Raw genomic sequence first — 26,168 nt, forward strand, 5'->3', positions numbered from 1 at the left:
AGGATGTTTCCGGTAGCGGAGTGAGGGTGAGGATGTTTACGGTAGTGGAGTGAGGGTGAGGTTGTTTCTGGTAGTGGAGTGAGGGTGAGGAACAGGACAGTGAGGTTGAGGATGTTTCTGGTTGTGGAGTGAGGGGGAAGAATGGGACAGTGAGGATGAGGATGTTTCAGGTAGTGGAGTGATGGTGAGGAACGGGACAGTGAGAGTGAGGATATTTCCGGTAGTGGAGTGAGGGTGAGGAACGGAACAGTGAGGGTGAGGATATTTCCGGTAGTGGAGTGAGGGTGAGGAACGGGACAGTGAGGATGAGGATATTTCCGGTAGTGGAGTGAGGGTGAGGAACGGGCCAGTGAGGATGAGGATGATTCCGGTAGTGGAGTGAGCATGAGGAATGGGCCAGTGAGGATGAGGTTGTTTCCGGTAGTGGAGTGAGGGTGAGGAACGGGACAGTTAGGATGAGGATGTTTCTGGTAATGGAGTGAGTGTGAGGAACGAGACAGTGAGGATGAGGATGTTTCCGGTAGCGGAGTGAGGGTGAGGAACGGGACAGTGAGGATGAGGACGTTTCCAGTAGTGGAGTGAGGGTGAGGAACGGTACAGTGAGGATGAGGATGTTTCCGGTCGTGGAGTGAGTGTGAGGAACGGTACAGTGAGGATGAGGTTTCTTCTGGTAGTGGAGTGAGGGTGAGGATTTTTACGGTAGTGGAGTGAGGGTGAGGTTGTTTCTGGTAGTGGAGTGAGGGTGAGGAACAGGACAGTGAGGTTGAGGTATTTTCTGGTTGTGGGGGAAGAATGGGACAGTGTGGATGAGGATGTTTCAGGTAGTGGAGTGAGGGTGAGGAACGGGACAGTGAGTGTGAGGATATTTCCGGTAGTGGAGTGAGGGTGAGGAACAGGACAGTGAGGATGAGGATGTTTCTGGTAGTGGAGTGAAGGTGAGGAATGGGACAGTGAGGATGACGATGTTTCCGGTAGTGGAGTGAGGGTGAGGAACGGGACAGTGAGCATGAGGATGTGTCCAGTAGTGGAGTGAAGGTGAGGAATGGGACAGTGAGGATGTTGATGTTTCTGGTAGTGGAGTGAGGGTGAGGTTGTTTCCGGTAGTGGAGTGAGGGTGAGTGACGGGACAGTGAAAGTGAGGAGATTTCCGGTAGTGGAGTCAGGGTGAGGAACGGGACAGTGAGGGTGAGGAACGGGACAATGAGGGTGAGGATATTTCCCATAGTGGAGTGAGGGTGAGGAACGGGATAGTTAGGATGAGGATATTTCCGGTAGTGGAGTGAGGGTGAGGAACGGAACAGTGAGGGTGAGGATATTTCCGGTAGTGGAGTGAGGGTGAGGAACGGAACAGTGAGGGTGAGGATATTTCCGGTAGTGGAGTGAGGGTGAGGAACGGGACAGTGAGGATGAGGATGTTTCCGGTAGTGGAGTGCGGGTGCGGTTCTTTCTGGTAGTGGAGTGAGGATGAGGAACGGGCCAGTGAGGATGAGGATGATTCCGGTAGTGGAGTGAGCATGAGGAATGTGCCAGTGAGGATGAGGTTGTTTCCGGTAGTGGAGTGAGGGTGAGGAACGAGACAGTGAGGGTGAGGATATTTCCGGTAGTGGAGTGAGGTTGAGGAACGGGACAGTGAGGATGAGGATATTTCCGGTAGTGGAGTGAGGGTGAGGAACGGGCCAGTGAGGATGAGGATGATTCCGGTAGTGGAGTGAGCATGAGGAATGGGCCAGTGAGGATGAGGATGTTTCCGGTAGCGGAGTGAGCGTGAGGAACGGGACAGTGAGGATGAGGATATTTCCGGTAGTGGAGTGAGGGTGAGGAACGGAACAGTGAGGGTGAGGATATTTCCGGTGGTGGAGTGAGGGTGAGGAACGGGACAGTGAGGATGAGGATGTTTCCGGTAGTGGAGTGAGGGTGCGGTTCTTTCCGGTAGTGGAGTGAGGGTGAGGAACGGGACAGTGAGGATGAGGATGTTTCCGGTAGTGGAGTGAGGGTGCGGTTCTTTCTGGTAGTGGAGTGAAGATGAGGAACGGGCCAGTGAGGATGTGGATGATTCCGGTAGTGGAGTGAGGGTGAGGAATGGGACAGTGAAGGTGAGGATGTTTCCGGTATTGGAGTGAGGGTGAGGAACGGGACAGTGAAGGTGAAGATATTTCCAGTAGTGGAGTGAGGGTGAGGAACGGGACAGTGAGGGTGACGTTGTTTCCGGTACTGTAGTGAGGGTGAGGAATGGGACAGTGAGGATGAGGACGTTTCCAGTAGTGGAGTGAGGGTGAGGAACGGGACAGTGAAGGTGAAGATATTTCCAGTAGTGGAGTGAGGGTGAGGAACGGGACAGTGAGGATGAGATTGTTTCCGGTAGTGGACTGCGGGTGAGGAACGGGACAGTGAGGATGAGGATGTTTCTGGTAGTGGAGTGAGGGTGAGGAACGGGACAGGGAGGGTGAGGATATTTCCCGTAGTGGAGTGAGGGTGAGGAACGGGACAGTGAGGATGAGGATGTTTCTGGTAGTGGAGTGAGGGTGAGGAACGGGACAGGGAGGGTGAGGATATTTCCCGTAGTGGAGTGAGGGTGAGGAACGGGACAGTGAGGATGAGGATGTTTCCGGTAGTGGAGTGAGTGTGAGGAACGGTACAGTGAGGATGAGGTTTTTTCTGGTAATGGAGAGAGGGTGAGAAACGAGACAGTGAGGATGAGGATGTTTCCGGTAGCGGAGTGAGGGTGAGGATGTTTACGGTAGTGGAGTGAGGGTGAGGTTGTTTCTGGTAGTGGAGTGAGGGTGAGGAACAGGACAGTGAGGTTGAGGATGTTTCTGGTTGTGGAGTGAGGGGGAAGAATGGGACAGTGAGGATGAGGATGTTTCAGGTAGTGGAGTGATGGTGAGGAACGGGACAGTGAGAGTGAGGATATTTCCGGTAGTGGAGTGAGGGTGAGGAACGGAACAGTGAGGGTGAGGATATTTCCGGTAGTGGAGTGAGGGTGAGGAACGGGACAGTGAGGATGAGGATATTTCCGGTAGTGGAGTGAGGGTGAGGAACGGGCCAGTGAGGATGAGGATGATTCCGGTAGTGGAGTGAGCATGAGGAATGGGCCAGTGAGGATGAGATTGTTTCCGGTAGTGGAGTGAGGGTGAGGAACGGGACAGTTAGGATGAGGATGTTTCTGGTAATGGAGTGAGTGTGAGGAACGAGACAGTGAGGATGAGGATGTTTCCGGTAGCGGAGTGAGGGTGAGGAACGGGACAGTGAGGATGAGGACGTTTCCAGTAGTGGAGTGAGGGTGAGGAACGGTACAGTGAGGATGAGGATGTTTCCGGTCGTGGAGTGAGTGTGAGGAAAGGTACAGTGAGGATGAGGTTTCTTCTGGTAGTGGAGTGAGGGTGAGGATTTTTACGGTAGTGGAGTGAGGGTGAGGTTGTTTCTGGTAGTGGAGTGAGGGTGAGGAACAGGACAGTGAGGTTGAGGTATTTTCTGGTTGTGGGGGAAGAATGGGACAGTGTGGATGAGGATGTTTCAGGTAGTGGAGTGAGGGTGAGGAACGGGACAGTGAGTGTGAGGATATTTCCGGTAGTGGAGTGAGGGTGAGGAACAGGACAGTGAGGATGAGGATGTTTCTGGTAGTGGAGTGAAGGTGAGGAATGGGACAGTGAGGATGACGATGTTTCCGGTAGTGGAGTGAGGGTGAGGAACGGGACAGTGAGCATGAGGATGTGTCCAGTAGTGCAGTGAAGGTGAGGAATGGGACAGTGAGGATGTTGATGTTTCTGGTAGTGGAGTGAGGGTGAGGTTGTTTCCGGTAGTGGAGTGAGGGTGAGTGACGGGACAGTGAAAGTGAGGAGATTTCCGGTAGTGGAGTCAGGGTGAGGAACGGGACAGTGAGGGTGAGGAACGGGACAATGAGGGTGAGGATATTTCCCATAGTGGAGTGAGGGTGAGGAACGGGATAGTTAGGATGAGGATATTTCCGGTAGTGGAGTGAGGGTGAGGAACGGAACAGTGAGGGTGAGGATATTTCCGGTAGTGGAGTGAGGGTGAGGAACGGAACAGTGAGGGTGAGGATATTTCCGGTAGTGGAGTGAGGGTGAGGAACGGGACAGTGAGGATGAGGATGTTTCCGGTAGTGGAGTGCGGGTGCGGTTCTTTCTGGTAGTGGAGTGAGGATGAGGAACGGGCCAGTGAGGATGAGGATGATTCCGGTAGTGGAGTGAGCATGAGGAATGTGCCAGTGAGGATGAAGTTGTTTCCGGTAGTGGAGTGAGGGTGAGGAACGAGACAGTGAGGGTGAGGATATTTCCGGTAGTGGAGTGAGGTTGAGGAACGGGACAGTGAGGATGAGGATATTTCCGGTAGTGGAGTGAGGGTGAGGAACGGGCCAGTGAGGATGAGGATGATTCCGGTAGTGGAGTGAGCATGAGGAATGGGCCAGTGAGGATGAGGTTGTTTCCGGTAGTGGAGTGAGGGTGAGGAACGGGACAGTTAGGATGAGGATGTTTCTGGTAATGGAGTGAGGGTGAGGAACGAGACAGTGAGGATGAGGATGTTTCCGGTAGCGGAGTGAGGGTGAGGAACGGGACAGTGAGGATGAGGACGTTTCCAGTAGTGGAGTGAGGGTGAGGAATGGGACAGTGAAGGTGAGGATGTTTCCGGTAGTGGAGTGAGGGTGAGGAACGGGACAGTGAAGGTGAAGATATTTCCAGTAGTGGAGTGAGGGTGAGGAACGGGACAGTGAGGATGAGATTGTTTCCGGTAGTGGACTGCGGGTGAGGAACGGGACAGTGAGGATGAGGATGTTTCCCATAGTGGAGTGAGGGTGAGGAACGGGACAGTGAGGATGAGGATGTTTCCGGTCGTGGAGTGAGAGTGAAGAACGGTACAGTGAGGATGCGGTTTTTTCTGTTAGTGGAGTGAGGGTGAGGATTTTTACGGTAGTGGAGTGAGGGTGAGGTTGTTTCTGGTAGTGGAGTGAGGGTGAGGAACAGGACAGTGAGGTTGAGGTATTTTCTGGTTGTGGAGTGAGGGGGAAGAATGGGACAGTGTGGATGAGGATGTTTCAGGTAGTGGAGTGAGGGTGAGGAACGGGACAGTGAGTGTGAGGATATTTCCGGTAGTGGAGTGAGGGTGAGGAACGGAACAGTGAGGGTGAGGATATTTCCGGTAGTGGAGTGAGGGTGAGGAACGGGACAGTGAGGATGAGGATATTTCCGGTAGTGGAGTGAGGGTGAGGAACGGGACAGTGAGCATGAGGATGTGTCCAGTAGTGGAGTGAGGGTGAGGAACAGGACAGTGAGGATGAGGATGTTTCTGGTAGTGGAGTGAAGGTGAGGAATGGGACAGTGAGGATGACGATGTTTCCGGTAGTGGAGTGAGGGTGAGGAACGGGACAGTGAGGATGAGGATGTTTCTGGTAGTGGAGTGAAGGTGAGGAATGGGACAGTGAGGATGATGATGTTTCTGGTAGTGGAGTGAGGGTGAGGTTGTTTCCGGTAGTGGAGTGAGGGTGAGTGACGGGACAGTGAAAGTGAGGAGATTTCCGGTAGTGGAGTCAGGGTGAGGAACGGGACAGTGAGGGTGAGGAACGGGACAATGAGGGTGAGGATATTTCCCATAGTGGAGTGAGGGTGAGGAACGGGATAGTGAGGATGAGGATATTTCCGGTAGTGGAGTGAGGGTGAGGAACGGAACAGTGAGGGTGAGGATATTTCCGGTAGTGGAGTGAGGGTGAGGAACGGGACAGTGAGGATGAGGATGTTTCCGGTAGTGGAGTGACGGTGCGGTTCTTTCTGGTAGTGGAGTGAGGATGAGGAACGGGCCAGTGAGGATGAGGATGATTCCGGTAGTGGAGTGAGCATGAGGAATGTGCCAGTGAGGATGAGGTTGTTTCCGGTAGTGGAGTGAGGGTGAGGATCGAGACAGTGAGGATGAGGATGTTTCCGGTAGCGGAGTGAGGGTGAGGAACGGGACAGTGAGGATGATGACGTTTCCAGTAGTGGAGTGAGGGTGAAGAATGGGACAGTGAAGGTGAGGATGTTTCCGGTAGTGGAGTGAGGGTGAGGAACGGGACAGTGAAGGTGAAGATATTTCCAGTAGTGGAGTGAGGGTGAGGAACGGGACAGTGAGGATGAGATTGTTTCCGGCAGTGGACTGCGGGACAGGAACGGGACAGTGAGGATGAGGATGTTTCCAATAGTGGAGTGAGGGTGAGGAATGGGACAGTGAGGATGAGGATGTTTCTGGTAGTGGAGTGAGAGTGAGGAATGGGACAGTGAGGATGTTTCCGGTAGAGGAGTGAGGGTGAGGAACGGGACAGTGAGGATGAGGATGTTTCTGATAGTGGAGCAAGGGTGAGGAACGGGACAGTGAGGATGAGGATGTTTCTGGTAGTGGAGAAAGGGTGAGGAACGGGACAGTGAGGATGAGGATGTTTCAGGTAGTGGAGTGAGGGTGAGGAACGGGACAGTGAGTGTGAGGATATTTCCGGTAGTGGAGTGAGGGTGAGGAACGGAACAGTGAGGGTGAGGATATTTCCGGTAGTGGAATGAGGGTGAGGAACGGAACAGTGAGGGTGAGGATATTTCCAGTAGTTGAGTGAGGGTGAGGAACGGGACAGTGAGGATGAGGATGTTTCCGGTAGTGGAGTGAGGGTGCGGTTCTTTCTGGTAGTGGAGTGAGGATGAGGAACGGGCCAGTGAGGATGAGGATGATTCTGGTAGTGGAGTGAGCATGAGGAATGGGCCAGTGAGGATGAAGTTGTTTCCGGTAGTGGAGTGAGGGTGAGGAACGGGGGAGTTATGATGAGGATGTTTCTGGTAATGGAGTGAGGGTGAGGAACGAGACAGTGAGGATGAGGATGTTTCCGGTAGTGGAGTGAGGGTGAGGAACGGGACAGTGAGGATGTGGACGTTTCCAGTAGTGGAGTGAGGGTGATGAATGGGACAGTGAGGGTGAGGATATTTCCGGTAGTGGAGTGAAGGTGAGGAATGGGACAGTGAAGGTGAGGATGTTTCCGGTAGTGGAGTGAGGGTGAGGAACGGGACAGTGAAGGTGAAGATATTTCCAGTAGTGGAGTGAGGGTGAGGAACGGGACAGTGAGGATGAAATTGTTTCCGGTAGTGGACTGCGGGTGAGGAATGGGACAGTGAGGATGAGGATGTTTCCGGTAGTGGAGTGAGAGTGAGGAATGGGACAGTGAGGATGTTTCCGGTAGAGGAGTGAGGGTGAGGAACGGGACAGTGAGGATGAGGATGTTTCTGATAGTGGAGCAAGGGTGAGGAACGGGACAGTGAGGATGAGGATGTTTCTGGTAGTGGAGAAAGGGTGAGGAACGGGACAGTGAGGATGAGGATGTTTCAGGTAGTGGAGTGAGGGTGAGGAACGGGACAGTGAGTGTGAGGATATTTCCGGTAGTGGAGTGAGGGTGAGGAACGGAACAGTGAGGGTGAGGATATTTCCGGTAGTGGAGTGAGGGTGAGGAACGGGACAGTGAGGATGATGACGTTTCCAGTAGTGGAGTGAGGGTGAGGAATGGGACAGTGAAGGTGAGGATGTTTCCGGTAGTGGAGTGAGGGTGAGGAACGGGACAGTGAAGGTGAAGATATTTCCAGTAGTGGAGTGAGGGTGAGGAACGGGACAGTGAGGGTGACGTTGTTTCCGGTAGTGGACTGCGGGTGAGGAACGGGACAGTGAGGATGAGGATGTTTCTGGTAGTGGAGTGAGGGTGAGGAACGGGACAGGGAGGGTGAGGATATTTCCCGTAGTGGAGTGAGGGTGAGGAACGGGACAGTGAGGATGAGGATGTTTCTGGTAGTGGAGTGAGGGTGAGGAACGGGACAGGGAGGGTGAGGATATTTCCCGTAGTGGAGTGAGGGTGAGGAACGGGACAGTGAGGATGAGGATGTTTCCGGTAGTGGAGTGAGTGTGAGGAACGGTACAGTGAGGATGAGGTTTTTTCTGGTAATGGAGTGAGGGTGTGAAACGAGACAGTGAGGATGAGGATGTTTCCGGTAGCGGAGTGAGGGTGAGGATGTTTACGGTAGTGGAGTGAGGGTGAGGTTGTTTCTGGTAGTGGAGTGAGGGTGAGGAACAGGACAGTGAGGTTGAGGATGTTTCTGGTTGTGGAGTGAGGGGGAAGAATGGGACAGTGAGGATGAGGATGTTTCAGGTAGTGGAGTGATGGTGAGGAACGGGACAGTGAGAGTGAGGATATTTCCGGTAGTGGAGTGAGGGTGAGGAACGGAACAGTGAGGGTGAGGATATTTCCGGTAGTGGAGTGAGGGTGAGGAACGGGACAGTGAGGATGAGGATATTTCCGGTAGTGGAGTGAGGGTGAGGAACGGGCCAGTGAGGATGAGGATGATTCCGGTAGTGGAGTGAGCATGAGGAATGGGCCAGTGAGGATGAGGTTGTTTCCGGTAGTGGAGTGAGGGTGAGGAACGGGACAGTTAGGATGAGGATGTTTCTGGTAATGGAGTGAGTGTGAGGAACGAGACAGTGAGGATGAGGATGTTTCCGGTAGCGGAGTGAGGGTGAGGAACGGGACAGTGAGGATGAGGACGTTTCCAGTAGAGGAGTGAGGGTGAGGAACGGTACAGTGAGGATGAGGATGTTTCCGGTCGTGGAGTGAGTGTGAGGAACGGTACAGTGAGGATGAGGTTTCTTCTGGTAGTGGAGTGAGGGTGAGGATTTTTACGGTAGTGGAGTGAGGGTGAGGTTGTTTCTGGTAGTGGAGTGAGGGTGAGGAACAGGACAGTGAGGTTGAGGTATTTTCTGGTTGTGGGGGAAGAATGGGACAGTGTGGATGAGGATGTTTCAGGTAGTGGAGTGAGGGTGAGGAACGGGACAGTGAGTGTGAGGATATTTCCGGTAGTGGAGTGAGGGTGAGGAACAGGACAGTGAGGATGAGGATGTTTCTGGTAGTGGAGTGAGGGTGAGGAATGGGACAGTGAGGATGACGATGTTTCCGGTAGTGGAGTGAGGGTGAGGAACGGGACAGTGAGCATGAGGATGTGTCCAGTAGTGGAGTGAAGGTGAGGAATGGGACAGTGAGGATGTTGATGTTTCTGGTAGTGGAGTGAGGGTGAGGTTGTTTCCGGTAGTGGAGTGAGGGTGAGTGACGGGACAGTGAAAGTGAGGAGATTTCCGGTAGTGGAGTCAGGGTGAGGAACGGGACAGTGAGGGTGAGGAACGGGACAATGAGGGTGAGGATATTTCCCATAGTGGAGTGAGGGTGAGGAACGGGATAGTTAGGATGAGGATATTTCCGGTAGTGGAGTGAGGGTGAGGAACGGAACAGTGAGGGTGAGGATATTTCCGGTAGTGGAGTGAGGGTGAGGAACGGAACAGTGAGGGTGAGGATATTTCCGGTAGTGGAGTGAGGGTGAGGAACGGGACAGTGAGGATGAGGATGTTTCCGGTAGTGGAGTGCGGGTGCGGTTCTTTCTGGTAGTGGAGTGAGGATGAGGAACGGGCCAGTGAGGATGAGGATGATTCCGGTAGTGGAGTGAGCATGAGGAATGTGCCAGTGAGGATGAGGTTGTTTCCGGTAGTGGAGTGAGGGTGAGGAACGAGACAGTGAGGGTGAGGATATTTCCGGTAGTGGAGTGAGGTTGAGGAACGGGACAGTGAGGATGAGGATATTTCCGGTAGTGGAGTGAGGGTGAGGAACGGGCCAGTGAGGATGAGGATGATTCCGGTAGTGGAGTGAGCATGAGGAATGGGCCAGTGAGGATGAGGTTGTTTCCGGTAGTGGAGTGAGGGTGAGGAACGGGACAGTTAGGATGAGGATGTTTCTGGTAATGGAGTGAGGGTGAGGAACGAGACAGTGAGGATGAGGATGTTTCCGGTAGCGGAGTGAGGGTGAGGAACGGGACAGTGAGGATGAGGACGTTTCCAGTAGTGGAGTGAGGGTGAGGAATGGGACAGTGAAGGTGAGGATGTTTCCGGTAGTGGAGTGAGGGTGAGGAACGGGACAGTGAAGGTGAAGATATTTCCAGTAGTGGAGTGAGGGTGAGGAACGGGACAGTGAGGATGAGATTGTTTCCGGTAGTGGACTGCGGGTGAGGAACGGGACAGTGAGGATGAGGATGTTTCCCATAGTGGAGTGAGGGTGAGGAACGGGACAGTGAGGATGAGGATGTTTCCGGTCGTGGAGTGAGAGTGAAGAACGGTACAGTGAGGATGCGGTTTTTTCTGTTAGTGGAGTGAGGGTGAGGATTTTTACGGTAGTGGAGTGAGGGTGAGGTTGTTTCTGGTAGTGGAGTGAGGGTGAGGAACAGGACAGTGAGGTTGAGGTATTTTCTGGTTGTGGAGTGAGGGTGAGGAACGGGACAGTGAGTGTGAGGATATTTCCGGTAGTGGAGTGAGGGTGAGGAACGGAACAGTGAGGGTGAGGATATTTCCGGTAGTGGAGTGAGGGTGAGGAACGGGACAGTGAGGATGAGGATATTTCCGGTAGTGGAGTGAGGGTGAGGAACGGGACAGTGAGCATGAGGATGTGTCCAGTAGTGGAGTGAGGGTGAGGAACAGGACAGTGAGGATGAGGATGTTTCTGGTAGTGGAGTGAAGGTGAGGAATGGGACAGTGAGGATGACGATGTTTCCGGTAGTGGAGTGAGGGTGAGGAACGGGACAGTGAGGATGAGGATGTTTCTGGTAGTGGAGTGAAGGTGAGGAATGGGACAGTGAGGATGATGATGTTTCTGGTAGTGGAGTGAGGGTGAGGTTGTTTCCGGTAGTGGAGTGAGGGTGAGTGACGGGACAGTGAAAGTGAGGAGATTTCCGGTAGTGGAGTCAGGGTGAGGAACGGGACAGTGAGGGTGAGGAACGGGACAATGAGGGTGAGGATATTTCCCATAGTGGAGTGAGGGTGAGGAACGGGATAGTGAGGATGAGGATATTTCCGGTAGTGGAGTGAGGGTGAGGAACGGAACAGTGAGGGTGAGGATATTTCCGGTAGTGGAGTGAGGGTGAGGAACGGGACAGTGAGGATGAGGATGTTTCCGGTAGTGGAGTGACGGTGCGGTTCTTTCTGGTAGTGGAGTGAGGATGAGGAACGGGCCAGTGAGGATGAGGATGATTCCGGTAGTGGAGTGAGCATGAGGAATGTGCCAGTGAGGATGAGGTTGTTTCCGGTAGTGGAGTGAGGGTGAGGATCGAGACAGTGAGGATGAGGATGTTTCCGGTAGCGGAGTGAGGGTGAGGAACGGGACAGTGAGGATGATGACGTTTCCAGTAGTGGAGTGAGGGTGAAGAATGGGACAGTGAAGGTGAGGATGTTTCCGGTAGTGGAGTGAGGGTGAGGAACGGGACAGTGAAGGTGAAGATATTTCCAGTAGTGGAGTGAGGGTGAGGAACGGGACAGTGAGGATGAGATTGTTTCCGGCAGTGGACTGCGGGACAGGAACGGGACAGTGAGGATGAGGATGTTTCCAATAGTGGAGTGAGGGTGAGGAATGGGACAGTGAGGATGAGGATGTTTCTGGTAGTGGAGTGAGAGTGAGGAATGGGACAGTGAGGATGTTTCCGGTAGAGGAGTGAGGGTGAGGAACGGGACAGTGAGGATGAGGATGTTTCTGATAGTGGAGCAAGGGTGAGGAACGGGACAGAGAGGATGAGGATGTTTCTGGTAGTGGAGAAAGGGTGAGGAACGGGACAGTGAGGATGAGGATGTTTCAGGTAGTGGAGTGAGGGTGAGGAACGGGACAGTGAGTGTGAGGATATTTCCGGTAGTGGAGTGAGGGTGAGGAACGGAACAGTGAGGGTGAGGTTATTTCCGGTAGTGGAGTGAGGGTGAGGAACGGAACAGTGAGGGTGAGGATATTTCCAGTAGTGGAGTGAGGGTGAGGAACGGGACAGTGAGGATGAGGATGTTTCCGGTAGTGGAGTGAGGGTGCGGTTCTTTCTGGTAGTGGAGTGAGGATGAGGAACGGGCCAGTGAGGATGAGGATGATTCTGGTAGTGGAGTGAGCATGAGGAATGGGCCAGTGAGGATGAAGTTGTTTCCGGTAGTGGAGTGAGGGTGAGGAACGGGGGAGTTATGATGAGGATGTTTCTGGTAATGGAGTGAGGGTGAGGAACGAGACAGTGAGGATGAGGATGTTTCCGGTAGTGGAGTGAGGGTGAGGAACGGGACAGTGAGGATGTGGACGTTTCCAGTAGTGGAGTGAGGGTGATGAATGGGACAGTGAGGGTGAGGATATTTCCGGTAGTGGAGTGAAGGTGAGGAATGGGACAGTGAAGGTGAGGATGTTTCCGGTAGTGGAGTGAGGGTGAGGAACGGGACAGTGAAGGTGAAGATATTTCCAGTAGTGGAGTGAGGGTGAGGAACGGGACAGTGAGGATGAAATTGTTTCCGGTAGTGGACTGCGGGTGAGGAATGGGACAGTGAGGATGAGGATGTTTCCGGTAGTGGAGTGAGAGTGAGGAATGGGACAGTGAGGATGTTTCCGGTAGAGGAGTGAGGGTGAGGAACGGGACAGTGAGGATCAGGATGTTTCTGATAGTGGAGCAAGGGTGAGGAACGGGACAGTGAGGATGAGGATGTTTCTGGTAGTGGAGAAAGGGTGAGGAACGGGACAGTGAGGATGAGGATGTTTCAGGTAGTGGAGTGAGGGTGAGGAACGGGACAGTGAGTGTGAGGATATTTCCGGTAGTGGAGTGAGGGTGAGGAACGAGACAGTGAGGATGAGGATGTTTCCGGTAGTGGAGTGAGGGTGAGGAATGGGACAGTGAGGATGAGGACGTTTCCAGTAGTGGAGTGAGGGTGATGAATGGGACAGTGAGGGTGAGGATATTTCCGGTAGTGGAGTGAAGGTGAGGAATGGGACAGTGAAGGTGAGGATGTTTCCGGTAGTGGAGTGAGGGTGAGGAACGGGACAGTGAAGGTGAAGATATTTCCAGTAGTGGAGTGAGGGTGAGGAACGGGACAGTGAGGATGAAATTGTTTCCGGTAGTGGACTGCGGGTGAGGAACGGGACAGTGAGGATGAGGATGTTTCCGGTCGTGGAGTGAGAGTGAGGAATGGGACAATGAGGATGAGGATATTTCCAGTAGTGGAGTGAGGGTGAGGAACGGGACAGTGAGGATGAGGATGTTTCCGGTAGTGAAGTGTGGGTGAGGAATGGGACAGTGAGGATGAGGATGTTTCTGGTAGTGCAGTGAGGGTGAGGAACAGGACAGGGAGGGTGAGAATGTTTCCCGTAGTGGAGTGAGGATGAGGAACGGGCCAGTGAGGATGAGGATGATTCCGGTAGTGGAGTGAGCATGAGGAATGTGCCAGTGAGGATGAGGTTGTTTCCGGTAGTGGAGTGAGGGTGAGGAACGAGACAGTGAGGATGAGGATGTTTCCGGTAGCGGAGTGAGGGTGAGGAACGGGACAGTGAGGATGATGACGTTTCCAGTAGTGGAGTGAGGGTGAAGAATGGGACAGTGAAGGTGAGGATGTTTCCGGTAGTGGAGTGAGGGTGAGGAACGGGACAGTGAAGGTGAAGATTTTTCCAGTAGTGGAGTGAGGGTGAGGAACGGGACAGTGAAGGTGAAGATTTTTCCAGTAGTGGAGTAAGGGTGAGGAACGGGACAGTGAGGATGAGGATGTTTCCAATAGTGGAGTGAGGGTGAGGAATGGGACAGTGAGGATGAGGATGTTTCTGGTAGTGGAGTGAGAGTGAGGAATGGGACAGTGAGGATGTTTCCGGTAGAGGAGTGAGGGTGAGGAACGGGACAGTGAGGATGAGGATGTTTCTGATAGTGGAGCAAGGGTGAGGAACGGGACAGTGAGGATGAGGATGTTTCTGGTAGTGGAGAAAGGGTGAGGAACGGGACAGTGAGGATGAGGATGTTTCAGGTAGTGGAGTGAGGGTGAGGAACGGGACAGTGAGTGTGAGGATATTTCCGGTAGTGGAGTGAGGGTGAGGAACGGAACAGTGAGTGTGAGGATATTTCCGGTAGTGGAGTGAGGGTGAGGAACGGAACAGTGAGGGTGAGGATATTTCCAGTATTGGAGTGAGGGTGAGGAACGGGACAGTGAGGATGAGGATGATTCAGGTAGTGGAGTGAGCATGAGGAATGGGCCAGTGAGGATGAAGTTGTTTCCGGTAGTGGAGTGAGGGTGAGGAACGGGGGAGTTATGATGAGGATGTTTCTGGTAATGGAGTGAGGGTGAGGAACGAGACAGTGAGGATGAGGATGTTTCCGGTAGTGGAGTGAGGGTGAGGAACGGGACAGTGAGGATGAGGACGTTTCCGGTAGTGGAGTGAGGGTGAGGAACGGGGGAGTTATGATGAGGATGTTTCTGGTAATGGAGTGAGGGTGAGGAACGGGACAGTGAGTGTGAGGATATTTCCGGTAGTGGAGTGAGGGTGAGGAACGGAACAGTGAGGGTGAGGATATTTCCGGTAGTGGAGTGAGGGTGAGGAACGGAACAGTGAGGGTGCTGTTCTTTCTGGTAGTGGAGTGAGGATGAGGAACGGGCCAGTGAGGATGAGGATGATTCTGGTAGTGGAGTGAGCATGAGGAATTGGCCAGTGAGGATGAAGTTGTTTCCGGTAGTGGAGTGAGGGTGAGGAACGGGGGAGTTATGATGAGGATGTTTCTGGTAATGGAGTGAGGGTGAGGAACGAGACAGTGAGGATGAGGATGTTTCCGGTAGTGGAGTGAGGGTGAGGAACGGGACAGTGAGGATGAGGACGTTTCCAGTAGTGGAGTGAGGGTGATGAATGGGACAGTGAGGGTGAGGATATTTCCGGTAGTGGAGTGAAGGTGAGGAATGGGACAGTGAAGGTGAGGATGTTTCCGGTAGTGGAGTGAGGGTGAGGAACGGGACAGTGAAGGTGAAGATATTTCCAGTAGTGGAGTGAGGGTGAGGAACGGGACAGTGAGGATGAAATTGTTTCCGGTAGTGGACTGCGGGTGAGGAACGGGACAGTGAGGATGAGGATGTTTCCGGTAGTGGAGTGAGAGTGAGGAATGGGACAATGAGGATGAGGATATTTCCAGTAGTGGAGTGAGGGTGAGGAACGGGACAGTGAGGATGAGGATGTTTCCGGTAGTGAAGTGTGGGTGAGGAATGGGACAGTGAGGATGAGGATGTTTCTGGTAGTGCAGTGAGGGTGAGGAACAGGACAGGGAGGGTGAGAATGTTTCCCGTAGTGGAGTGTGGGTGAGGAACGGGACAGTCAGGGTGTGGATGTTTCTGGTAGTGCAGTGAGGGTGAGGAACGGGACAGTGAGGATGAGAATGTTTCCGGTAGTGGAGTGAGGGTGAGGAACGGGGGAGTGAGGGTGAGGAACGGGACAGTGAGGATGAGGATGTTTCCGGTAGTGGAGTGAGCGTGAGGAACGGGACAGTGAGGATGAGAATGTTTCCGGTAGTGGAGTGAGGTTGAGGAACGGGACAGTGAGGATGAGGATGTTTCTGGTAGTGGAGTGAGGGTGAGGAACGGGACAGTGAGGGTGAGGACATTTCTGGTAGTGGAGTGAGGGTGAGGAACGGGACAGTGAGGGTGAGGATGTTTCCGGTAGTGGAGTGAGGGTGAGGAACGGGACAGGGAGGGTGAGAATGTTTCCGGTAGTGGAGTGAGGGTGAGGAACGGGACAGTGAGGGTGAGGATATTTCCCGTAGTGGAGCGAGGGTGAGGAACGGGACAGTCAGGGTGAAGATGTTTCCGGTAGTGGATTGAGGGTGAGGAACGGGACAGTGAGGGTGAGGATATTTCCGGTAGTGGACTGAGGGTGAGGATGAGGATGTTTCCCATAGTGGAGTGAGCATGAGGAATGGGACAATGAGGATGTTTCTGGTAGAGGAGTGAGGGTGAGGAACGGGACAGTGAGGATGAGGATGTTTCCGGTAGTGGAGTGAAGGTGAGGAACGGGAAATTGAGGATGAGGATGGTTCCGGTAGTGGAGTGAAGGTGAGGAACGGGAAATTGAGGATGAGGATGGTTCCGGTAGTGGAGTGAGGGTGAGGAACGGGACAGTGAGGATGAGGATGTTTCCAGTAGTGGAGTGAGGGTGAGGAATGTGACACTGAGGATGAGGATGTTTCCGGTAGTGGAGTGAAGGTGAGGAACGGGACAGTGAGGATGAGAATGTTTCTGGTAGGGGAGTGAGGGTGAGGAACAGGTCAGTGAGGATGAGGATGTTTCCAGTAGTGGAGTGAGGGTGAGGAACGGGACAGTGAGGATGAGATTGTTTCCGGTAGTGGACTGCGGGACAGGAACGGGACAGTGAGGATGAGGATGTTTCCAATAGTGGAGTGAGGGTGAGGAACGGGACAGTGAGGATGAGGATGTTTCCGGTAGTGAAGTGAGGGTGAGGAATGGGACAGTGAGGATGAGGATGTTTCTGGTAGTGGAGTGAGAGTGAGGAATGGGACAGTGAGGATGAGGATGTTTCCGGTAGTGGAGTGAAGGTGAGGAACGGGAAAGTGAGGATGAGGATATTTCCGGTAGTGGAGTGAGGGTGAGGAATGTGAAAGTGAGGGTGAGGATATTTCCGGTAGTGGAGTGAGGGTGAGGAACGGGACAGTGAGGGTGAGGTTGTTTCCGGTAGTGGAGTGATCGTGAGGAACGGGACAGTGAGGGTGAGGATATTTCCGGTAGTGGACTGAGGGTGAGGATGAGGATGTTTCCCATAGTGGAGTGAGCATGAGGAATGGGACAATGAGGATGTTTCCGGTAGAGGAGTGAGGGTGAGGAATGGGACAGTGAGGATGAGGATGTTTCTGATAGTGGAGCAAGGGTGTGGAACGGGACAGTGAGGATGAGGATGTTTCTGGTAGTGGAGAAAGGGTGAGGAACGGGACAGTGAGGATCAGGATGTTTCAGGTAGTGGAGTGAGGGTGAGGAACGGGACAGTGAGTGTGAGGATATTTCCGGTAGTGGAGTGAGGGTGAGGAACGGAACAGTGAGGGTGAGGATATTTCCGGTAGTGGAGTGAGGGTGAGGAACGGAACAGTGAGGGTGAGGATATTTCCAGTAGTGGAGTGAGGGTGAGGAACGGGACAGTGAGGATGAGGATGTTTCCGGTAGTGGAGTGAGGGTGCGGTTCTTTCTGGTAGTGGAGTGAGGATGAGGAACGGGCCAGTGAGCATGAGGATGATTCTGGTAGTGGAGTGAGCATGAGGAATGGGCCAGTGAGGATGAAGTTGTTTCCGGTAGTGGAGTGAGGGTGAGGAACGGGGGAGTTATGATGAGGATGTTTCTGGTAATGGAGTGAGGGTGAGGAACGAGACAGTGAGGATGAGGATGTTTCCGGTAGTGGAGTGAGGGTGAGGAACGGGACAGTGAGGATGAGGACGTTTCCAGTAGTGGAGTGAGGGTGATGAATGGGACAGTGAAGGTGAGGATGTTTCCGGTAGTGGAGTGAGGGTGAGGAACGGGACAGTGAAGGTGAAGATATTTCCAGTAGTGGAGTGAGGGTGAGGAACGGGACAGTGAGGATGAAATTGTTTCCGGTAGTGGACTGCGGGTGAGGAACGGGACAGTGAGGATGAGGATGTTTCCGGTAGTGGAGTGAGAGTGAGGAATGGGACAATGAGGATGAGGATATTTCCAGTAGTGGAGTGAGGATGAGGAACGGGCCAGTGAGCATGAGGATGATTCTGGTAGTGGAGTGAGCATGAGGAATGGGCCAGTGAGGATGAAGTTGTTTCCGGTAGTGGAGTGAGGGTGAGGAACGGGGGAGTTATGATGAGGATGTTTCTGGTAATGGAGTGAGGGTGAGGAACGAGACAGTGAGGATGAGGATGTTTCCGGTAGTGGAGTGAGGGTGAGGAACGGGACAGTGAGGATGAGGACGTTTCCAGTAGTGGAGTGAGGGTGATGAATGGGACAGTGAAGGTGAGGATGTTTCCGGTAGTGGAGTGAGGGTGAGGAACGGGACAGTGAAGGTGAAGATATTTCCAGTAGTGGAGTGAGGGTGAGGAACGGGACAGTGAGGATGAAATTGTTTCCGGTAGTGGACTGCGGGTGAGGAACGGGACAGTGAGGATGAGGATGTTTCCGGTAGTGGAGTGAGAGTGAGGAATGGGACAATGAGGATGAGGATATTTCCAGTAGTGGAGTGAGGGTGAGGAACGGGACAGTGAGGATGAGGATGTTTCCGGTCGTGAAGTGTGGGTGAGGAATGGGACAGTGAGGATGAGGATGTTTCTGGTAGTGCAGTGAGGGTGAGGAACAGGACAGGGAGGGTGAGAATGTTTCCCGTAGTGGAGTGAGGGTGAGGAACGGGACAGTCAGGGTGAGGATGTTTCTGGTAGTGCAGTGAGGGTGAGGAACGGGACAGGGAGTGTGAGAATGTTTCCGGTACTGGAGTGAGGGTGAGGAACGGGACAGTGAGGGTGAGGATATTTCCCGTAGTGGAGTGAGGGTGAGGAACGGGACAGTCAGGGTGAAGATGTTTCCGGTAGTGGATTGAGGGTGAGGAACGGGACAGTGAGGGTGAGGATATTTCCGGTAGTGGACTGAGGGTGAGGATGAGGATGTTTCCCATAGTGGAGTGAGCATGAGGAATGGGACAATGAGGATGTTTCTGGTAGAGGAGTGAGGGTGAGGAACGGGACAGTGAGGATGAGGATGTTTCTAGTAGTGGAGCAAGGGTGAGGAACGGGACAGTGAGGATGTGGATGTTTCCGGTAGTGGAGTGAAGGTGAGGAACGGGAAATTGAGGATGAGGATGGTTCCGGTAGTGGAGTGAGGGTGAGGAATGGGACAGTGAGGGTGAGGATATTTCCAGTAGTGGAGTGAGGGTGAGGAACAGGACAGTGAGGATGAGGATGTTTCTGGTACTGGAGTGAGGGTGAGGAATGGGACAGTGAGGGTGAGGATATTTCCAGTAGTGGAGTGAGGGTGAGGAATGTGACACTGAGGATGAGGATGTTTCCGGTAGTGGAGTGAAGGTGAGGAACGGGACAGTGAGGATGAGAATGTTTCTGGTAGTGGAGAGAGGGTGAGGAACAGGACAGTGAGGGTGAGAATGTTTCCCGTAGTGGAGTGAGGGTGAGGAACGGGACAGTGAGGATGAGGATGTTTCCGGTAGTGGAGTGAGGGTGAGGAACGGGACAGTCAGGGTGAGGATGTTTCTGGTAGTGCAGTGAGGGTGAGGAACGGGACAGTGAGGATGAGAATGTTTCCGGTAGTGGAGTGAGGGTGAGGAACGGGGGAGTGTGGGTGAGGAACGGGACAGTGAGGATGAGGATGTTTCCGGTAGTGGAGTGAGCGTGAGGAACGGGACAGTGAGGATGAGAATGTTTCCGGTAGTGGAGTGAGGTTGAGGAACGGGACAGTGAGGATGAGGATGTTTCTGGTAGTGGAGTGAGGGTGAGGAACGGGACAGTGAGGGTGAGGATATTTCCGCTAGTGGAGTGAGGGTGAGGAACGGGACAGTGAGGGTGAGGATGTTTCCGGTAGTGGAGTGAGGGTGAGGAACGGGACAGGGAGGGTGAGAATGTTTCCGGTAGTGGAGTGAGGGTGAGAAACGGGACAGTGAGGGTGAGGATATTTCCCGTAGTGGAGTGAGGGTGAGGAACGGGACAGTCAGGGTGAGGATGTTTCCGGTAGTGGATTGAGGGTGAGGAACGGGACAGTGAGGGTGAGGATATTTCCGGTAGTGGACTGAGGGTGAGGATGAGGATGTTTCCCATAGTGGAGTGAGCATGAGGAATGGGACAATGAGGATGTTTCTGGTAGAGGAGTGAGGGTGAGGAACGGGACAGTGAGGATGAGGATGTTTCTGGTAGTGGAGCAAGGGTCAGGAACGGGACAGTGAGGATGTGGATGTTTCTGGTAGTGGAGTGAGGGTGACGAATGGGACACTGAGGATGAGGATGTTTCCGGTAGTGGAGTGAAGGTGAGGAACGGGAAATTGAGGTTGAGGATGGTTCCGGTAGTGGAGTGAGGGTGAGCAATGGGACAGTGACGATGAGGATGTTTCCAGTGGTGGAGTGAGCGTAAGGAACAGGACAGTGAGGATGAGGATGTTTCTGGTACTGGAGTGAGGGTGAGGAATGGGACAGTGAGGGTGAGGAATGTGACACTGAGGATGAGGATGTTTCCGGTAGTGGAGTGAAGGTGAGGAACGGGACAGTGAGGATGAGAATCTTTCTGGTAGTGGAGTGAGGGTGAGGAACGGGACAGTGAGGGTGAGGATATTTCCAGTAGTGGAGTGAGGGTGAGGAATGTGACAGTGAGGGTGAGGATGTTTCTGGTCGTGGAGTGAGGGTGAGGAACGGGACAGTGAGGGTGAGGATATTTCCGGTAGTGGAGTGAGGGTGAGAAACGAGACAGTGAGGATGAGGATGTTTCCGGTAGTGGATTTAAGGTGAGCAACGGGACAGTGAGGGTGAGGATGTTTCTGGTAGTGGAGTGCAGGTGAGGAATGGGACAGTGAGGATGAGGATGTTTCCGTAGTAAGGTGAGGGTGTGGGGACGGACAGTGTGGATATGGATGACTTGGGATGAAGTGGATGTGGCGGAGATTGTCTTTGGCAGTGAGTATGTGAATGATAATGTGGAGGAAGTTAGGGAGTTCATATCTGACCTTGGCACAGACAGCATAAAGCCCAAATTACCTCTGACAAATACTGCCTAAACGGGGTGGGAGTGGTCCACCTACAGGCATTTCAGCAAACACTGCTAGAGAATATGACCGATTCAGGGTCTCGTTCTGTCTGTTTTGGGAAGCATGGAAGTTAGAACGGAGGAGATACCCTTCCCTGACACTAGGACGAGACATGGTCAAAGCTGATGTCAGACTCTTTTGCACGAGTTGGCCAAGAAGCCCATGTTCCAGATTGCTTGAGCTGTAGACCCAGCTGACCCCAAACACAGGGGACTCATTCTTTTACCAGGACAAGGAGGAAACATTATGAAACTTGATGCTCAAGAGGTCCCAAGATGCTTTTGTGAGGTTACAAAATCTAGCTGTTAGAAGATCTGGCCCTTCTTTAACTCTCTGGAGAAATGGAGGGATGTGTGCCAGCAATATGTTGTGCCTCTGATAGAGAACAGCTCCCCTGTTACAGATCTGACAAGAATTGTTCCTGTTCTTTCGTTTTATGCGACCCTGTTCTCACCGGTCCGAGTGCTGTGGGAGGACCTAACAAAGGTCAGCCTTGTGGCTATCACTGGGGGGTACCGACCAGCACCCTCAGCCAGATACGGGGAGGCAAGTCCTAGGGGTTGGACGGGTTGACTGTGGAGTTCATAAGGGTCTTTTAGGACATACTGGGTGCTGACTACACCAAGGTCCTGGGTAAAAGACTGGCAACAAGTGTGGAATGGCCGAGGTCCTGCTTCCAAAAAAGAGGTTCTTCACCACCTAAGGAAATGGCACTCTCAATCAGGAGAATGTATTTGACAGGGTGGATCAGGACCAACTCTTTGGGATTCTGTGTATGTTCGGATTCAGACCGCATTTTATTGTCCGTGTCTGTCTATTGTACAGTGCGCTGTTACAGAGTGCCTGATAAATGTCAATGGATCCTTGACAGTGCCAGTTCTCCTCTACTTTGGGAGCGGGTGCATCAGGGCTGCCCGATATCGGGACAACTATACTCAGTCTGCCTAGCCCTAGAGAACTTTCTTCTGCCTTCTTCAGAAGTGTTTGATGAGTCTGGTTCTGCGTGACTGCAGATGAAGGTATTCCTTTCTGTTAATGCCGAAGATGTCCTCCTTATGATCATCGATCCTGTTGACTACAGGAGATGCAAAACTGTCCGCGTCCTCCGGCAGGGTCTGGTCTTTTAGTGGGTCAGTGGGAGGTGGACTCCTTGCCAGAACAGCTATGGCCATTTGCGTGGAGTACCAAGCACCTCCTCCATCTGAGGGTCTACCTAAACTCCACTGTTAAGTCTTGGCCAGCGAACTGGTGGGACTTAATAGATGAAAGTATCTGTCAGGCTGTGATGATGGTCAGGTCTCGTACCAGGGCAGGGTGTTGGTTACTAACCAGCTGATGCCACCAGGCTTTGGTATCAGCTTGTCTCTTTAGTCCCACCCACTATATTTGTCCTCCTTATGATCAACGACTCTGGGGAAGCTGGTGAACAACTTCTGGGGCAACTGGTGCCATTGGGTCTCTGCTTCAGTCCTGAGTCTTCCGCCAGTGGAGGGTGGTCAGTTCCTGGTATGTATACATACACGGCTGGTGGCTCTCCGCCTCGGTCCTGCAGAGATACGTGTACACGGAGCACTCTCCGAGGTGGCACACTGTGGGACACAGAGCATTGCCTTCAGGAGAGATCATGAAAATCAGCAGTGCTGCTATGAGCGAGCTGCAAGGCTTTTACTAGGAGTTATTCAGGCTCAACTGGTCAGAGGGCTCCTGCACGTGCCTGAGTGGTGAGAGGGGTCATCTCCCATCAAATCACCATGGGTCGGGAGTGTTAACCCCAGCTGGTCATCAGACCCAAACACACAGCATGAGCTGTGTGGCAGAGATACCCACTGTGCCATTCCTTGACAGGCCGCTCTTGCACACTATTCACTTCGTTCCCCTCACCCGTTGTCTGGACACGCTGTGACGGTCTGTATCACCGAAAGGCAGCACACACCGGCATGTCCTCAGTGGCAGTCTCTCTGTGCAGGCGTCTTTCCCCTGAACATCAGTCGAACATTGGAGTGGAGGGTGTTGCATAGGACAGCACCAGGCTTTAGATTACTGATCAGCTTCACTGATACCCCATCCACCTGTCCTTTAGGTGGACAGGAGGAGTCCTGTCTGCAAGGAGTGAGAGAGGTTGCATCCCCTGTTTGAATATCTGAAAGGGCTGCTCCACTTCAATCCCGCACTCCTAGTAATATGGGCATCCAGTAAGGGGGTGGGGAGGTCCTCGGGGGATCTACTGGCACACTTGCTCTTGTGTCTGGCCAAGGTGGGCATTCAAGGGTCCAGGCAGTAGGTCGTCGAGGGCTTTGCCTGTCCCTTTTCCGGGGTGACATTTATACCACGGTGTTCTTGGAGAGGGAGCCAGCGACCACTGTGGGTTCAGTGGGGGGTTTCTGGGGAGGTGGGAGAAGGGAGGAGGAGAGTCAGGAGGGGTTGAGTGGGGAGGGGGAGAGTCGGGGGACAGAGGGGAGAGTCGGTGGGGGGAGAGTGGGGAGAGGCAGAGTTGGGATGTGGAGAGTGGGGAGGTGGAGAGTAGGGAGGTGGCAGAAGGGAGGTGGAAAGGGAGGAGGAGGGAGGGGTCAGTAGGGAAGAGGAGTGATTGAATGAAATGCCAGGTTTATGAGGAAAGATGATCCGTGGTGCTGGATGCCATGGTTATTTATTCACACTGTACCTGCTTGTACTTCCTGTAGCATCGCTGAATGACTGCAGCCGCTACCTCCTGTTGTTCCTTCAGGCGGCGCCCCTGTCATACAGAGAGAAAGTCACAGCCACCCAGAGTTGCCCCTAACTGCCCCGGTAACCGGACAGTCACCCCTCCCCATCCCCCACATGGATGCTCTTCTCACACCCTCCCCTCATCTTCCCACTCCCTCATACAGTCACCATCAGTACTCCCCATCCCAGCCCACGAACTCTCTCCACTCCTCACCCTCTCCAGCTCTCTCCCTACCACCGTCACCTTCCTCACCCCTGCCCTCCCCTCTCCTCATCGTCACACCCTCCCATCCACAGGGCACCAGATGCCCTGACCTTGCCTTCCTCACCCCTTCTCTGCCTCTCTCCCTCTCTTCACCCTCCCCTCCTGTCCTAGCCCTCTAGCCCTGCATTTCTCACCCACCTCCCCTCCTCAACCCGTCCCTTCCCCATTCTCTTATGGCCCCTCTCCACCGTCTTGACCTTGCACTTCTCACAAGCTCAGCCTTTCCGTTGCCCCCTCCCCACCCCCTTGGCACCCAAACATCAGTCCTGCCGTGTTCTGTTACACAGGGGAGGTTTCCTCAGAGGGACTTCATTTACAACTGGTGGCCAGATCTGTACCACTGTGTGAGGGGTAGCAGGGAAGAGGGGGGGCAAGAGACTGACCCTATTGCCTCATAGCCGCCCTTCACCTTGTACTTGCGGAAGGCAGTCTGGATGATGCGAGCGGCTTCATACAGCTCCCGCTGTTCGTGATCAGACAACGTCAGCAGAGCGAATTCACTCTCCATCTTGCCATTGGTGGAGGCATTGAGGAAATCTGACCAGCCAGTGTTGGCTGCCACATCCACTCTCTCGAAGGTGATGTCACTGAGTGGTGAGTTCACAGGACTGAGGCAGGCATGAGATGGTGGTGTCAGCGGTTGGTTACAGGCGGATCTGTGACAGGTAAATGTTAATGAGAGCATTAGATTAGAACAAAGTTCCCTCCACACTGTCCCATCACACACTCCCGGGGTCAGACATGGTGAATCTCCCTCCACACCGTCCCATCACACACTCCCGGGGTCAGACACAGAGTGAATCTCCCTCCACACCGTCCCATCACACACTCCCGGGGTCAGACACATAGTGAATCTCCCTCCACACTGTCCCATCACACACTCCCGGGGTCAGACACAGAGTGACGCTCCCTCCACACCGTCCCATCACACACTCCCGGGGTCAGACACAGAGTGAATCTCCCTCCACACTGTCCCATCACACACTCCCGGGGTCAGACATGGTGAATCTCCCTCCACACCGTCCCATCACACACTCCCGGGGTCAGACACAGAGTGAATCTCCCTCCACACTGTCCCATCACACACTCCCGGGGTCAGACACAGAGTGAAACTCCCTCCACACCATCCCATCACACACTCCCGGGGTCAGACACAGGGTAAATCTCCCTCCACACCGTCCCATCACACACTCCCGGGGTCAGACACAGAGTGAATCTCCCTCCACACCGTCCCATCACACACTCCCGGGGTCAGACACAGAGTGACCCTCCCTCCACACTGTCCCATCACACATTCCCAGGGTCAGACACAGAGTGAATCTCCCTCCACACTATCCCATCACACACTCCCGGGGTCAGACACAGAGTGAATCTCCCTCCACACCATCCCATCACACACTCCCGGGGTCAGACACAGAGTGAAACTCCCTCCACACCATCACATCACACACTCCCGGGGTCAGACACAGGGTGAATCTCCCTCCACACCGTCCCATCACACACTCCCGGGGTCAGACACAGAGTGAATCTCCCTCCACACCGTCTCATCACATACTCCCGGGGTCAGACACAGGGTGAATCTCCCTCCACACCATCCCATCACACTCTCCCAGGGTCAGACACAGGGTGAATCTCCCTCCACACCGTCCCATCACACACTCCCGGGGTCAGACACAGAGTGTATCTCCCTCCACACCGTCCCATCACACACTCCCGGGGTCAGACACAGGGTGAATCTCCCTCCACACCATCCCATCACACTCTCCCAGGGTCAGACAGAGTGAAGCCCCCTCCACATTGTCCCATCACACACTCCCGGGGTCAGACACCGGCTGAATCTCCCTCCACATCGTCCCATCATACACTCCCGGGGTCAGACACAGAGTGAAACTCCCTCCGCACCGTCCCATCACACTCCCAGGGTCAGACATAGAGTGAAACTCCCTCCACACCCTCCCATCACACTCTCCCAGGGTCAGACACAGAGTGAAACTCCCTCCACATTGTCCCATCACACACTCCCAGGGTCAGACACAGAGTGAAACTCCCTCCACACTGTCCAATCACACACTCCCAGGGTCAGACACAGAGTGAAACTCCCTCCACACCGTCCCATCACACACTCCCGGGGTCAGACACAGAGTGAATCTCCCTCCACACCGTCCCATCACACACTCCCGGGGTCAGACACATAGTGAATCTCCCTCCACACTGTCCCATCACACACTCCCGGGGTCAGACACAGAGTGACGCTCCCTCCACACCGTCCCATCACACACTCCCGGGGTCAGACACAGAGTGAATCTCCCTCCACACTGTCCCATCACACACTCCCGGGGTCAGACATGGTGAATCTCCCTCCACACCATCCCATCACACACTCCCGGGGTCAGACACAGAGTGAAACTCCCTCCACACCATCACATCACACACTCCCGGGGTCAGACACAGGGTGAATCTCCCTCCACACCGTCCCATCACACACTCCCGGGGTCAGACACAGAGTGAATCTCCCTCCACACCGTCTCATCACATACTCCCGGGGTCAGACACAGGGTGAATCTCCCTCCACACCATCCCATCACACTC

At 53.7% G+C, this 26,168-nt stretch overlaps 1 protein-coding gene across 6 annotated transcripts in view; it reads right to left on the minus strand.

The window, feature by feature from the left end:
* Positions 1-26,168, minus strand: part of LOC132397051 (calmodulin-binding transcription activator 2-like) — a 221,645-nt gene that overhangs the window by 52,925 nt on the left and 142,552 nt on the right. For all 6 annotated transcript variants that reach the window (XR_009513250.1, XM_059975300.1, XM_059975302.1 and 3 more), the window contains 2 exons: positions 23,989-24,235; positions 23,271-23,342 (listed from right to left, as the gene is read on the minus strand). Coding sequence is in view for 5 of the 6 variants with exons in the window: in XM_059975300.1 (XP_059831283.1) it covers positions 23,271-23,342; positions 23,989-24,235 (319 nt within the window). In the remaining variant the exon portion in view is untranslated. The remainder of the gene's footprint in view (positions 1-23,270; positions 23,343-23,988; positions 24,236-26,168) is intronic.

This window comes from Hypanus sabinus, chromosome 7 (assembly GCF_030144855.1).
Source record: "Hypanus sabinus isolate sHypSab1 chromosome 7, sHypSab1.hap1, whole genome shotgun sequence".
NCBI lineage: Eukaryota > Metazoa > Chordata > Chondrichthyes > Myliobatiformes > Dasyatidae > Hypanus > Hypanus sabinus.